Genomic DNA, 13925 nt, shown 5'->3' with positions numbered 1-13925 from the left:
ACCACGTAATGCTATAGGGTTCAAGAAAGGCATTCAGGTCAATTTTGAACACACAACATCATGCAGCAGAGTTCCATAGCCTCACTGCTCTTACAGTAAAGAATCTTCGTCTGTGATGTTGAAACCTGCTCTTCTCTAGATATAGAATATACCTTGTTGTTATGGTTACTTACCTATGTGTAAAAAAAAAAGATTACTAGAAAGATCACTGTACTGTCCATTCATATATTTATACATTGTGATCATCTCTAAGACGTCTTTTTTCTAAACCAAATAACCTCAAACTTGATAACCTGCCTTGGTCCTGTAATCCTTCCATACCATTAATTATCTTTGTCACCCTCCCCTGCACCCTCTCCAGTTCAGCCAAGTCCTCCTTTTATACAGGTGCCCAAAATTATACAAGTACACAAAATTCAATGTGTGGTCTATCTAGTTATTTGTATAGTGATAAAGTTCCTTACAGAGATTACCTCCAATTAGTGATCCAAAGATTGTAATAACCCTGTTAGTGTATTTTATCCTATAAATGTAAATAGAAAGCATGAATGATAAATTGTGTTAAGTATATACATAATAATTTATATATTTTTTTTCAGCTCTGGTTAACTTCCACATCTTGGACACTGCCCAGTGTTCTGAGGCCATAATGGGTGGAGCAGTCTTTGATACCCTGGAAGGAAGTCCTCTTCAGGTTGGATGTGATGGCGACAGCTTGACCATTAATGGCAAGAAGCTTGTAAACAGGAAGGATATTGTCACAACCAATGGTGTCATTCACCTGATTGATGCGGTTCTTATCCCTGACTCTGGTAAGTATCAAGACTGTATGGATAAATACTTCAACATATTTTGGTTAAGTTTACCAATTGCCACTATGCCATCAAGACTAATTGCAACGAAGACTATGATAAGATAACCTAGCTGCTAAAAACGCGTCAGCATTAAGTGATCTGCTGTTATGATGCCATGTACTTGTGGTATTATTTTAATGAATTTTGAATAAAGAAAATTCCTCTTTCATGGAACATGCTAAGGAGATTATCTTCCATGTTTACAGTCTTTTAAACAGAGGCCAAATGTTAAGGCCTCAAACACACAGGGAATTCATGGACCCTTTACGACACTACACATAGATCTGGTTCCCTAGTCATTGTACCACCATAAGGTGCATCCCTATTACAACATAAGAAGGTTATAAATAGAGGGTAATAGCATTTTTATATTGTTATGTATTAAATATAATATACAATTTAAAAAAAACAAAATGTTGTATGGGCAGCACTGTTGCCTTGTAGCACTGGAGTCCTAGGTACACATCCCACCAAGGGCAACATCTGCAAAGAGTTTGTGTTTGTCTGGGTTTCCTCCCACACTTCAAAACATACTGATAGGTTAAGCTTGTGAGCCCCAATGGGGACAGGGACCAATTTTAGTGAACAGCACTGCGGAAATAGTGTGCGCTATATAAATAAAGAATTATTATTATGCTTCCATATGAGATCAAAGGCATATGGACAATACGGGACCATAGACTTCTTACATGTTCCCAGTAGTTCTATGAAGGGTGAGAGCGCTTTTAAAGCAATGCCACCATGACATTTTCTTACTTTTACTGAAGAAATGTGATATAAATAAAATATAATAACATTCACGGTACTAACTTAATTTACAATACCATTTCAGCAAAGCAAGTTATGGAACTTGCAGGAAGCCAACAGACCACTTTTACCGATCTCATGGCACAAATGGGATTGGCAGCCTCCATGAGACCTGAGGCAGAATATACTCTTCTGGCTCCTTTGAATGATGCTTTCTCTGGTAAGAATAACCTTCAATGTTAACTTAATATGTCAAGTAAATGAATGATTTCATAGCTATAAAATTATATAGGAAACTCTAACCTGCCAACAATTATTCATATAGTTTCTAGAAAGTTGCTGCATCAACCTAACCTTATCTAAAAGACTTCTTCTCTAAGGCTATGTTTACACAGTGTATTCCAATGCATATTTAGTTTAAAATTGCAAGCGCAAAATCATAGAATTTTGCCTTAGCAACAATTATGGACATTTATCAACGGGTTTAGTCAGGTTTTCTTTACTATAATTGTCGCAAAATTGTCGCAACTGCAACTACGCGATTTTTTGTGCGACTTTTTGACTGGAAAGCGAGAAAAGCAAGTTTTCCAAAAATTAACTACGTAGTAATAATTTTAAAATGGACTACGGGTAGTCAGGTATTTATTAACTGCGACAGTCGCAACTGCGCAAAAAAAAGTCGCAACAGAGTTAAAAATTGACTAAATTTACTCCAGCTCAAACATGGAGCAGAAAAAGCTACTACCAAAGTAAAAAAGGAAAAATTGCTTACGTGAAAGAAAATTATCAACAGGCTGAAACCAGTTGATAGATAAGTCACACATAAGCAAAAAAAATAGTAAGGAAAAAATTGCTAAAAAAAAGAATACATAAGCAAACATTGATAAATGTCCCTCAATATGCTTTATGTAAATCTATGGAAAAACGGATGTTTGCGCACACAGCATATAATAAGTGATCATTTTTTTTTGCATTAACATATATAAGTGACTCATTAATAAGCTACATATTTGCCAACACATTATCAAAAACTTTCACAAAAGTTTAACAGTCTGGATTTAAATTTAACTGGAGTTTTCTCCAGTTCCAGCCTTTGCAGCAGAGCAGTGGCTGTGAGGATCACATGGACGCTGCCTATTTTCTTGCAGAATCCAAGCCCAAAAAATGTCTGACTTTTCAAATAAACCCGTTAACAACCATGGACATCTATGCTCGTCCAATGGCTGTTAACGGGGTATGACGCGGACTCCCGACTCGAGCCCACGTCATACCGGCCGGCCCCCCAGCTATTAACCCTTTAGATTGCCGCTGTCAAAGTTGACAGCAGCGCCTGAAGATGCCTTTATCCTGTCCCTGGTCGTCCAGTGGGGTGGATTGCCCCCCGCAGCGTGATCGTGGGGGGGTGATCCACTGCTGAGCTAGCCAGAGGGCTTTCCTCTCCTGCTGCGGCGGCTCCTGCGCTCTAGCATGACCAGGCTTTATCAATCGAGCGCAGAGCACACAGATCAATGGGATTCTATGGAATCCCATTGATCTGTATGAGGAATCAAATTATTCCTCCTAAAAGTCCCCTAAGGAGTCTAAAAAAGTAAAAAAAAAAAGTTTAAAAACACACACATTAACCCCTTCCTTATTAAAAGTTTAAATCACCCCCCCTTTTCCAAAATTCCATATAAAAAATATATCAACATAATAAAAATAAACATATGTGGTATCGCCAAAGTCAAAAATGGCGTATTTTTGGTCACTTTTTACACCATAAAAAAAGGAATAAAAAGCGATCAAAAAGTCAAAACAAAAATGGTACAGGTTAAAACTTCAGATCACGGCAAAAAAAATTAGCCCTCATACCACCCTGTGTGCGGAAAAAAAAAAAGTTATAGGGATCAGAAGAGGACAATTTTAAATGTATTAATTTTTGTGTATGTAGTTGTGATTTTTTCCAAAAGTACAGCAAAATCAAACCTATATAAGTAGGGTATCATTTTTACCATATTACCCTACAGAATAAAGAGAAAGTTTCATTTTTAACCAAACAAAGTACGACGTAGAAACGGAGGCCCCCAAAATTTACAAAATTGTGTTTTTTCTAAAATTTTATCGCACAATGATTTTTTTTCCCGTTTCGCCATAGATTTTTGGGTAAAATGACGGATGTCATTACAAAGTAGAATTGTTGGTGCAAAAAATAAGCCCTCATATGGATTTTTAAGTGCAAAATTGAAAGGGTTATGATTTTTTTAAATGTAAGGAGGAAAAAACGAAAGTGCAAAAACAGAAAAACACTTGGTCCTTAAGGGGTTAAGTACCATATCTCAGCACTGTACACAAACAATGGCAAGAAGGAGCAAGAGTTCAAGTACCCCTATAGTTGGGGTTAACAGATATATAATATATATATATATATATATATATATATATATATATATATTTATAACATTTTTTTATATGTAATCTAGACTAGGTTAGTCTAGGTTCCATTGGTTGAAGCTATTTTCTCAAGTAACTGCTTCTACAGCTGCCTGTCAAAGGTCACACAGTTGGCTTTAGAGACTGACAAGCATCAGAGACTTTAGAGACTGACAAGCATTCAGCATCAGTAGGAAGTAATGGTAAAGCAGAGAATGTAGCATACTGAAAGGGGATAGAAAGCATTGAGGCAAACTGCTCACCCCCAAAGACTGGAATCACAGGCGCAACTTCAAAGTTGGACATGTCAACCACCATCACAGCCCTGGACCACTAGGAACTTTACCATTACTCCTTTTACTGTTGTATGGTGAAATGTTTTGGACTTAGGTCGATTTAATTGAGTAGTGAGTTGCAGTACTGTAGAGCAGATACAACCGTGGAATATGGTCACTATTTGGTAGTCATTTTTTGTGTACTTTATTGCATGTTTTATTAAAAGGATAAGTTCTGATTAAGTGTCTGATTGCAGAAGGTCTGACAGCTGGGCTATGCTGCGGCCGCCATGCTGCGGCCGACAGGCCTCCTGCATAAGAGAGCTGTGGTGGAGCCAGGGCCCTATAGAGGAGATCGCAGGGGTCCCAGTGTTCAGACCCTTGTGATAAGACACTCATCCTCTATCCTGTGGATAGTGGATAAGTGTTTATGGTTGCAAATCTCCTTTTAAGTGTCTGATTGCAGAAGGTCCGACCGCTGGGCTATGCTGCGGCCGTCATGCTGCGGCCGACACGCCTCCTGCATAAGAGAGCTGTGGTGGAGCCAGGGCCCCATAGAGGAGATCGCGGGGGTCCCAGTGTTCAGACCCTTGTGATAAGACACTCATCCTCTATCCTGTGGATAGTGGATAAGTGTTTATGGTTGCAAATCTCCTTTAAGTATTTTGGCATTATTATCCAGGGACTAATTGGCTCTGCTGTATGTACAATATATGTAGAACACATTTTTGCATGAAGACAGTGATCCTTCACTTTAAGTGAATGTGACAGAAGCAAGAACAGGCAAAAATATTGCATCACTACCTGATCGTAATTTAAGTGAGGAAATTCCGCTAATAATGGAACATATGTCATGAGAATGTTGTGTATGTCTGACTGGTCACTCAACCCTTGAGAACTTGTACAGTTATTAGGAACATCTGTTATTCTAAGCACGTTTAAAACTCCCAGGAGTGCACATTTGGATCATAGACCTTCACTTGGACAACTCTATAGACTTCTAATCGGCAAAAGTGAATATTTCATGGACTGCCAAACATACATTCTGTGTCTAATAGAGTCGATCAAAGTGATCTCTGCTCCCTGTCCTAAGAGCCACGAGGGCTAAAAGACTTTGAAGGGAACTTGGGATTACTTTCATGCTTGTCACAAAAAAGAGGTTGTTGATCCAGCTCTTTTTTTTTTAAAACTTGCTCTTTTTTCGGTATGCATGAAAATGCTTTTACATGCTGCAACACCACTGTGAATCCCACGTCTCGAGTGTCTCAATATGTTTCACGCACTTGCGCATGAAACATGTTGAGACACTCAAGATGCAGAATTCACAGTGGTGTTGCAGCATGTGAAATGATTTTATTGCATACAGAATAAAAAGCAAGTTTTAAGAATGAGCTGGATCAGCAACCTCTTTTTTGTGACAAGTCAAGTAGATGTCTGGCCTGACATAGATCCGTGCTCTGCAAAAGGAGCGAAGCTGAGCTGCGCAAAATTCAGATTATTTGTATGCTGCCTGAACCACGGGTCATTGATGGCTTCTCCCTACCCCACCAGCCTTGATGAAGACATCTCTTTATATGGCTCATGGTTCAGGTAGCAGGATATTTAGGTAGCAAATGTGATGACTGGTATCTTGTAATTAAGGACACCCCAGTAGTGTGAAGTGAGACATATTCTGTTCAGCTGTGCCTTAAAGTCAACAAGACAATTTACAAAATGTGTAAGTTTTATTTCTTACATTTCCAATGATGCGTGTCTCTATTGCTGCAGATGAAACACTGAGAATGGATCAACGTCTTCTGAAGCTGATTCTGCAGAACCATGTTATTAAGCAGAAGTTTCTCCTTAATGGTCTCTACAATGGTCAAACACTTGAAACCCTCAGTGGAAAGACTCTCAGAGTGTTTGTATACCGCACTGTAAGTATCTCCTTTAAATTATATACTTGATATTTAATTCAAGGCATTGGTGGCTGCTTGTTTGACTTTGACAAAGGGGTCCTCAAGTGCTCTTGTAAACTTTGAATACACCTTTGCATAGACAAGAGATGACATGTTAAGAGTCTTTCAAAATTAAAAGATTGATGGGGTTCCAATTCACAGCATTCCCACTGCACAGCATTTTCATTGTTTACATGTGCATATACTAGTACACGCGGTACATTCTATAGCAGCTGTTCTCTGGACTGCCATTGTGTCCCATTCAAGCACATATAAAACTGACAGACAGCTTGCAGGCTTTCTCACGCTCTGTCTCTCCTGCACATGAAACAAGGCTAACCCGACCCACACTTCCTGTGCTTTGTCCTTGGTATTAGAGATGAGCGAACTTACAGTAAATTCGATTCGTCACGAACTTCTCGGCTCGGCGGTTGCTGACTTTTCCTGCATAAATTAGTTCAGCTTTCCGGTGCTCCCGTGGGCTGGAAAAGGTGGATACAGTCCTAGGAGACTCTTTCCTAGGACTGTATCCACCTTTTCCAGCCCACTGGAGCACCGGAAAGCTGAACTAATTTATGCAGGAAAAGTCAGCAACCGCCGAACTGAGAAGTTCGTGACGAATCGAATTTACTGTAAGTTCGCTCATCTCTACTTGGTATCTGTACAGGTTGAACTTGTCTTTTTTCAGCCCTATTTAGCTATGTTACTAGAGACAAAAATACCCTGACAACAGGCAGTGGACAGCAGATGGCAGGGAGTCACCTAATAATCAAGTCTTTAGAGTTTTTTTTTTTTTTCTGAGGTAGTAATTTTTGGTAAATTAAGTCATTTGGAAATATGTTACATTGACTATCACAAGGAGGAAAGTTGTTTGAAATAACAGTGACCATTTGAACTCCTTTGTAAAATGAAAACTTTCAAGTCAATTACCCTTTTTCTGAGAAGTAACCATTTTAGAAACTGATGGTAAGCCATCAAAGTCTATGAAATGGAAGCATCCGCTAACAGTGATATTTAATGTTAACTTCAGGCTGTCTGCATTGAAAATTCCTGCATGCTTCGTGGAAGCAAAGAGGGTAGAAATGGCGCCATTCACACATTCAGGGAGATAATCAAACCTGCCGAGAAATCCTTCTTTGATATCCTCAGCCTTGATAACCGTTTCAGGTAAATTCTACAAATATTTATTTTACTTTATACATTATAATAATACTTTCTATGCTGATCTCTGTCCTTCTCTACTGATAATTGACCCCCTTGATATTATAGAGGTTGCCAAATGTTTAGTTTTTTTGGGGGGGCCGATACTCCTCGGGTCCCCACTGAACTTTGCTTCCTGGTCCCATCTCAACACACAGGAAATGCCTGCTAAGCCAATCACTTAAATAGACATTAGTAGTCTTTTGCATATTATAAGTGGGACCAGAAAATAATGATCAACAGGTATCCAGTGGCATAATGGCACTGGACATCCCTTATAAAGTTTAAGGGGCTGCTTGATACTACAGAAAAGTTTTTTTGTATTTTATTAAAGAAACAGTGCCGATCTTGTAAGTTAGCCATGTGCAATATTACAGCCAGTCTTGAAGCTCTTGAACCCATGCATACAAATTATATCAAGCTATATCAAGTGTATTTCTTTCAGTCAGCGTTTCTTATACTTACTCAGACTACATTAATAGGAATGAAAATGAGAATTCCCTAAGTAATAGACTTCATACACTAAAATGCTTAAACCATGTACAATGAAGCAAACACAAATTTGAAGCTTTAGCTCAATCTGCATAGCAAAGTATTTCTTTTCAGTTAAATAAAGGTTTGGTACATGAGATCATATTTTGGAAAAGAAACCATCTAATTTAGATCTGCCGATTGTGCATTTTCATTAGTAATTTCAGTGCAGGGTTATGAAACGTTTATTAAACCACAAGCCATCTGGCATATAGCTATTATGCTGTTCTTTGAGCTTACTTCATTTAGGTTTGGCATAACTATATTACAAGTCTTGGTTTGTGGCTTTGTGGCTCACATCACATCTAAAACAAGACTTTGTAACACTGACATTCTCATTATACTGTATTGGTATTATACTGTAAATAGTTTTTTAAAATGTTTTGTAGATGTTTCATGTTATACTGTCTATAAAATATATGTGCCTAGTAAATAAACTAGGACTTATAGACCTAAAATTGTATGCCTGAAGGCACCAGCAGTTCTGGCACACAATGCCATGGTTCTTTAGGTCATCATATGAGCTATACACCAATCAACTGGTTGTAAATAAATATTGAACTATATTTATCTACTTGTTCGTTATAAGATTGATTGATTCTTTCAGATTCTTTACTTTTGTATTATATGAACTATACTGGATTCTTTACTTTGCAGTCTATAACATTCACTGACCATTTACCTCAATGTGGAATGAGTTATGTGTGATCTGTGGTCTGGCCGAGCTGACAACTTCTCGCATTGTGGTCAAAAAAACACTATTGTGTTTCACCAGCTCATATATAATAGTATTAACCTTGGCTTGAGAAAAGCTTCTGAATTTAATATGTTTCTATTTATAATAGCATTTTCCTAGACCTGATCCAGTATGCTGACCTGAAGCAACTTCTGACAGAGCCTGGAGCATGGACTCTCTTTGTTCCTACCAATGATGCATTCAAGGGTCTCAGCAGTGAAGAAATTGAGCTGCTAAAAAGTGAGTTTGATTAAAACTGTATTTTCTTCAATTACCTAAAGACAAATGTAAACTTCTATGATTCAATTTTAGGTTTGACACAATATGACCTTAAAGAGGATATACCATCTTAGTAAGGGATGGCATGCCATTATGATATGCCCTCAATTACTGACCATTGGAGGTCTGACTGCAGGGATCCCCACCAAGTACGAAACCAATTACGAAACCTACACCCAAATGCATAACCTAAAGCTTATGCCCCCAAAGATATATATAAATATATATATATATATATATATATATATATATATATATATATATATATTTGCTATTTATAATATTGATGTGGTTGGGATTGGGATGGGGTTGGGATAGAGGGGTCATTTGGTCTGGGTACAAATGCAACTTCTTCATCCTAAAAACCCAATATAGACAGCACACCTCTACAATTTGATGAAGAGTTCTAACTTTTACAAATATACACTTTTAGGAGACAAATTGGCTCTTCAGAACATCCTTCTTTACCATCTGGCCCCAGGAATATTTATTGGTGGTGGATTTGAGTCTGGTGTAACCAACATTGTGAAGTCCCTACAAGGAAGCAATGTTATGATTAAACTGGTAAGCAGATGTCAATGTTTCTCCTCGGTGTTGTATGATACTTAGTTATATGTTTAATTGACTGAAAAATTGCAAAAGTTAACAAATGATTTAATAAACATATCTAAATATACAGTAATAAATTCCTGCATAGTTGTAAGAGCTGTCCCTCCAAGGCAATGACATCATCCAATATTCTGTTCCTTTAGGTTAATGATACTGTTTCTGTGAACGATGTCTTCGCTAAGGAAAAAGATTCAATGGCAACCAATGGTGTGTTTCATGTTGTAGACAAACTGCTGTTCCCTGCAGGTAAGAATACTAAAGAATTGCTGTCATAAATTACATGACTGAGTGGAAAATGCTGCCACACCCATAACTTTCCATACCAAGAATATTAGCACTTATGTCTAGACAAAGCCTTAAAGGGGTTGTCCAGGGACAGGAATTCTTTTTCATTTTGCTGGGGGTGTGTAAACCATAAAATAAAGCTAAACTTACCTACCCCGTTAGTCCACAGCTCCAGGTCTGATGTCTCTTAGTCCCTGTTTGTCACTGATATTATCTAGTTCCTGTAGATGTGTTGTCTTAGCAGTAACTGCCTATACAGACAATAACTTAGGTGGGACACCACTGCCGACAGTGATAGGCTAAGTAAGGCCAAGCAGTGTCCCACCGCTCTGTCTTTCAAACAACTAATTCAGGCCCTAACCATCTCTTGCTGCCTCCACCTCAAAAACATTTCTTAAATATGTTATTTTCTTAACTTTGATGTTACTAAACTGCTAGTACATGCCCTCAACCTCTACTACTTGGACTACTGCCACATTCTCCTCTGTGGCCTTCCACTGAACACTCTTTCCTCCAATCCATTCTCAATTCTGCTGCCTGACTAATCCGCATCTCCCCTCACCGCTCCTCTGCCTCTCCCTTCACTGGCTACCATTGCTACCCTCACAAGACCTCCACTTGAGCTACATTGGTAAACAATGAAAAAAAAAAAGCAGCAATAGTGGTTTTTTAGGTGTTCTTGAAGATAATTCTCAGAGAATTCTATTAAGGGCACATCCACACGCATATAATCTGCTAAGGGTTTTCAACAGTGGAAAATCCACAAGCAGATTTGCTGCAGACCCATTGAAGTCAGTGGGTAGCAATATAATCTGCTTGCACATTTTTTGTTGTGGTAATCCCATAGCGGAATATAAACATGCAACCTTACCCTAATGTGGTTTCTAATGACACTGTTAATGATTAAGGTGGTGATAATTTTAATATTAACGTCAATTCATATTTCCTCCTTATACACTATCTCTTATTTAAGAGCTTCTAAATAAGTTACCATAACTTTCTTTTCCTCTAGATGTGCCTGTTGGCAATGAACAACTCCTAGGACTTCTCAACAAGATCATAAAATATTTTACAATTAAGGTACAATACGATGCTATTATTATTATCTACAAAAAAAAGCACCAAAATACTTTGTAAGATGAAACCAATACATAACAATCACAACAAAACATAACTTAATTGCCTCAGCTGCAGTTAAATAATGGACATATTCCTTTTAATGCAGCCATTTTTGTCAAATAGAAAGAAATAGAGGCTACAATCCTTTTATAAATTCAGAATTGGGTCTGAGAGCAGTAAAACCGGTCCTGCCTTGAGTGCCTTACCTTTTCTTAATTTGTCTCTAAACTCAATAAATTCTGAGATGTACGGTGTATTCACTTTGTAAGCACTTTATACACTCATTATGGGTGGACATCCAGTGATTGTTATGTAATTTTAGTGCTCCTGTAGCTTAAAAAGAGAAAAAAAGCTTTTGACATGTCCTAGAGACTTGTCAAAAGTTTTGGTCGGTCGTGGTCTGAGTGTTCTGGCCCTAGATCAAGGAGTAAAGAGCAGCTGACTGAGACAATCATATAAGGTTTTCCTCTTTTTACCCTTTGGCCAGCAATAAATATTGTAAGCGCTTATGTTTTTATTGGCCTAGGTAATACTGTGTTTTTACTTTTCTAACATGTTAAAGGGGTACTCTGGTAAAAATGCTTTTTTTTTTTTTTTTTTTTTTAAATCAACTGGTGCCAGAAAGTTAAACAGATTTGTAAATTATGTTTATTAAAAAATCTTAATCCTTCCTATACTTATTAGCTGCTGAATACTACAGCGGAAATTCTTTTCCGTTTGAAACACAGAGCTGTCTGCTGACATCATGAGCACAGTGCTCTCTGCTGACATCTCTGTCCATTTTAGGAACTGTCCAGAGTAGAAGCAAATCACCATAGCAAACCTTTTCTACTCTGTGCAGTTTCCGAGACAAGCAGAGATGTCAGCAGAGAGCACTGTTGCCAGACAAGAAAGAGCAACTCAACTTCAGCAGCTGATAATTATTGGAAGGATTAAGATATTTTAATAGAAGTATTTAACAAATCTGTTTAACTTTCTGGAGCCAGTTGATCAAAAAAAAAAAGTTAATTTTTCCTGGAATACCCCTTTAAATCTACTGTGTAATGTTTGTTTTAGTTCGTCCGCGGAAGCACATTCAAGGAAATCCCTCTCACCAAATACTGTAAGTGATTTTATTATTCCATGAACAAAAATGAATGAATGTTTATAGATTTTAATTAAACATGGCATTTATCGAAAACAGCATTTTCTCATCTCTCTGTCTCTCTTTGCCGACTGTCCTTGTTTATTTAGTCTGGCACACACCATACCCACACTTTCTGCTTGGTAAATTATACCGCAACAAATTTATTTTGATGCTGTATTTCCAGACTAATGTGGTTTGCTGACTGCAGCATCTTTCTTGTAAGTTAAAAAAATAGATATAATTCTTATATGCTGGCATAGAGTCATGATTCAAACTTCTGATGAGAAAAACGGAGGGATAAAGTAAATTAATATATTTTAGTTGTTTCCAAGTTTCTACAAACATATATATATACATTGTGTGTGTGTGTGTGTGTATATATATATATATATATATATATATATATATATATATATATGTGTGTGTGTGTGTGTGTATATGTACACTGCTCAAAAAATAAAGGGAATACTTAACCCCTTAAGGACCAAGCCCATTTTGACCTTAAAGGGGTACTCCAAAGGATAGGGGACAAGATGCCTGATTGCGGGGGTCCTGCCGCTGGGGACCCCCGTGATCTTTCACACAGCACCCAGTTACCATCAGCCCCCGAAGCTTGTTCGCTCCGGGTCTGATGACTGCCAATAGCAGGGCCGGAGTATTGTGATGTCACGGCTCCGCCCCGTTGTGACATCATGCTCCACCCCTTCAATGCAAGCCTATGGGAGGGGGCGTGACAGCTCCCAATACGATTGAAATTATACCCATGATTACTTACTTTTCTATTATTGTTTTACTTTTTAAGCAAATTAGTATGTTTACAATCCCTCTATTTTGATGACCTATAACTTCTTCATTTTTCTGTAAAAGCAGCGGTATGAGGGCTCTTTTTTTGCCCCTTTTATGGATATAACGTGTGTATATAAAGCTTTTATACATTTTTTATCATTTTTTTTAATAAAAAGGGACAAAAAGAAAAGCAATTTTGAACTTCTTTTTTTGCGTTCACGCCTTTAACCGCATGGGATCATTAACATTATATTTTAATAGTTTAGACATTTACACACGCAGCAATACCAAATATGTTTACTAATTTTTTTTTTCTTTACACTTCTTGGGGGTAAAATGGGAAAAAGGGACATTTTACATTTTTTGTTGTTAGAGGGGATTTTTCAAATTTTTTTTTCTATTTTTTAAACTTTGTTTTACTTCTGTTTTTTACACTTTAATAGTCCCCATAAGGGACTTTTTATAGCAATCAGTTGATTTCTAATACTGTTCAGTGCTATGCATAGGGCATAGCACTGATCAGTGTTGTCAGCTACCTTCTGCTCTGGTCTGCTCGGTCTCAGACCAGAGCAGAAGAAGCCGGGAAGCAGCGGAGGCAAGTGATGGAACCTCCGTCTGCCATGTTAGGTGATCTGATCCCTTCGGCCCTGCCGCGGGCGATCAGATCATCATAAAATATAGCCGCGCTGCTGCAGATGCCTTGATCTGTATTGATCACGGCATCTCAGGGGTTAATGGCAGATATCCACGCAATCGCGGATGTCAGCCATTACCGGCGGGTCCCTGGCTGCCATCAGCAGCTGGGACCTGCTGCACATGACCCGATCATCACTCCGATGCTCACAGTCATGTACAGGACGTAAATGTACATCCTGGTGCGCAAAGTACCCACCACACCGGGACGTACATTTACGTCCGTGGTCATTTAGAGGTTAAACAACACACCATAACTCCAAGTCAATCACACTTCTGTGAAATCACACTGTCCACTCAGGAAGCAACACTGATTGACAATCAATTTCACATGCTGTT

The 13925-nt window shown here is 38.1% G+C and overlaps 1 protein-coding gene across 5 annotated transcripts in view; it reads left to right on the top strand.

The window, feature by feature from the left end:
• POSTN (periostin) overlaps positions 1-13925 on the top strand; it is a 67102-nt gene that overhangs the window by 32492 nt on the left and 20685 nt on the right. For all 5 annotated transcript variants that reach the window (XM_056561946.1, XM_056561947.1, XM_056561948.1 and 2 more), the window contains exons 8-16: positions 600-812; positions 1687-1821; positions 6053-6201; positions 7253-7389; positions 8799-8929; positions 9402-9532; positions 9721-9823; positions 10875-10942; positions 12038-12083. In XM_056561946.1, the coding sequence (XP_056417921.1) occupies positions 600-812; positions 1687-1821; positions 6053-6201; positions 7253-7389; positions 8799-8929; positions 9402-9532; positions 9721-9823; positions 10875-10942; positions 12038-12083 (1113 nt within the window). The remainder of the gene's footprint in view (positions 1-599; positions 813-1686; positions 1822-6052; positions 6202-7252; positions 7390-8798; positions 8930-9401; positions 9533-9720; positions 9824-10874; positions 10943-12037; positions 12084-13925) is intronic.

The sequence above is a fragment of the Hyla sarda genome, chromosome 2 (genome assembly GCF_029499605.1).
Source record: "Hyla sarda isolate aHylSar1 chromosome 2, aHylSar1.hap1, whole genome shotgun sequence".
NCBI lineage: Eukaryota > Metazoa > Chordata > Amphibia > Anura > Hylidae > Hyla > Hyla sarda.
Note: the sequence above shows the minus strand (reverse complement) of the source record. Positions and strands in the feature narration are given on the sequence as shown.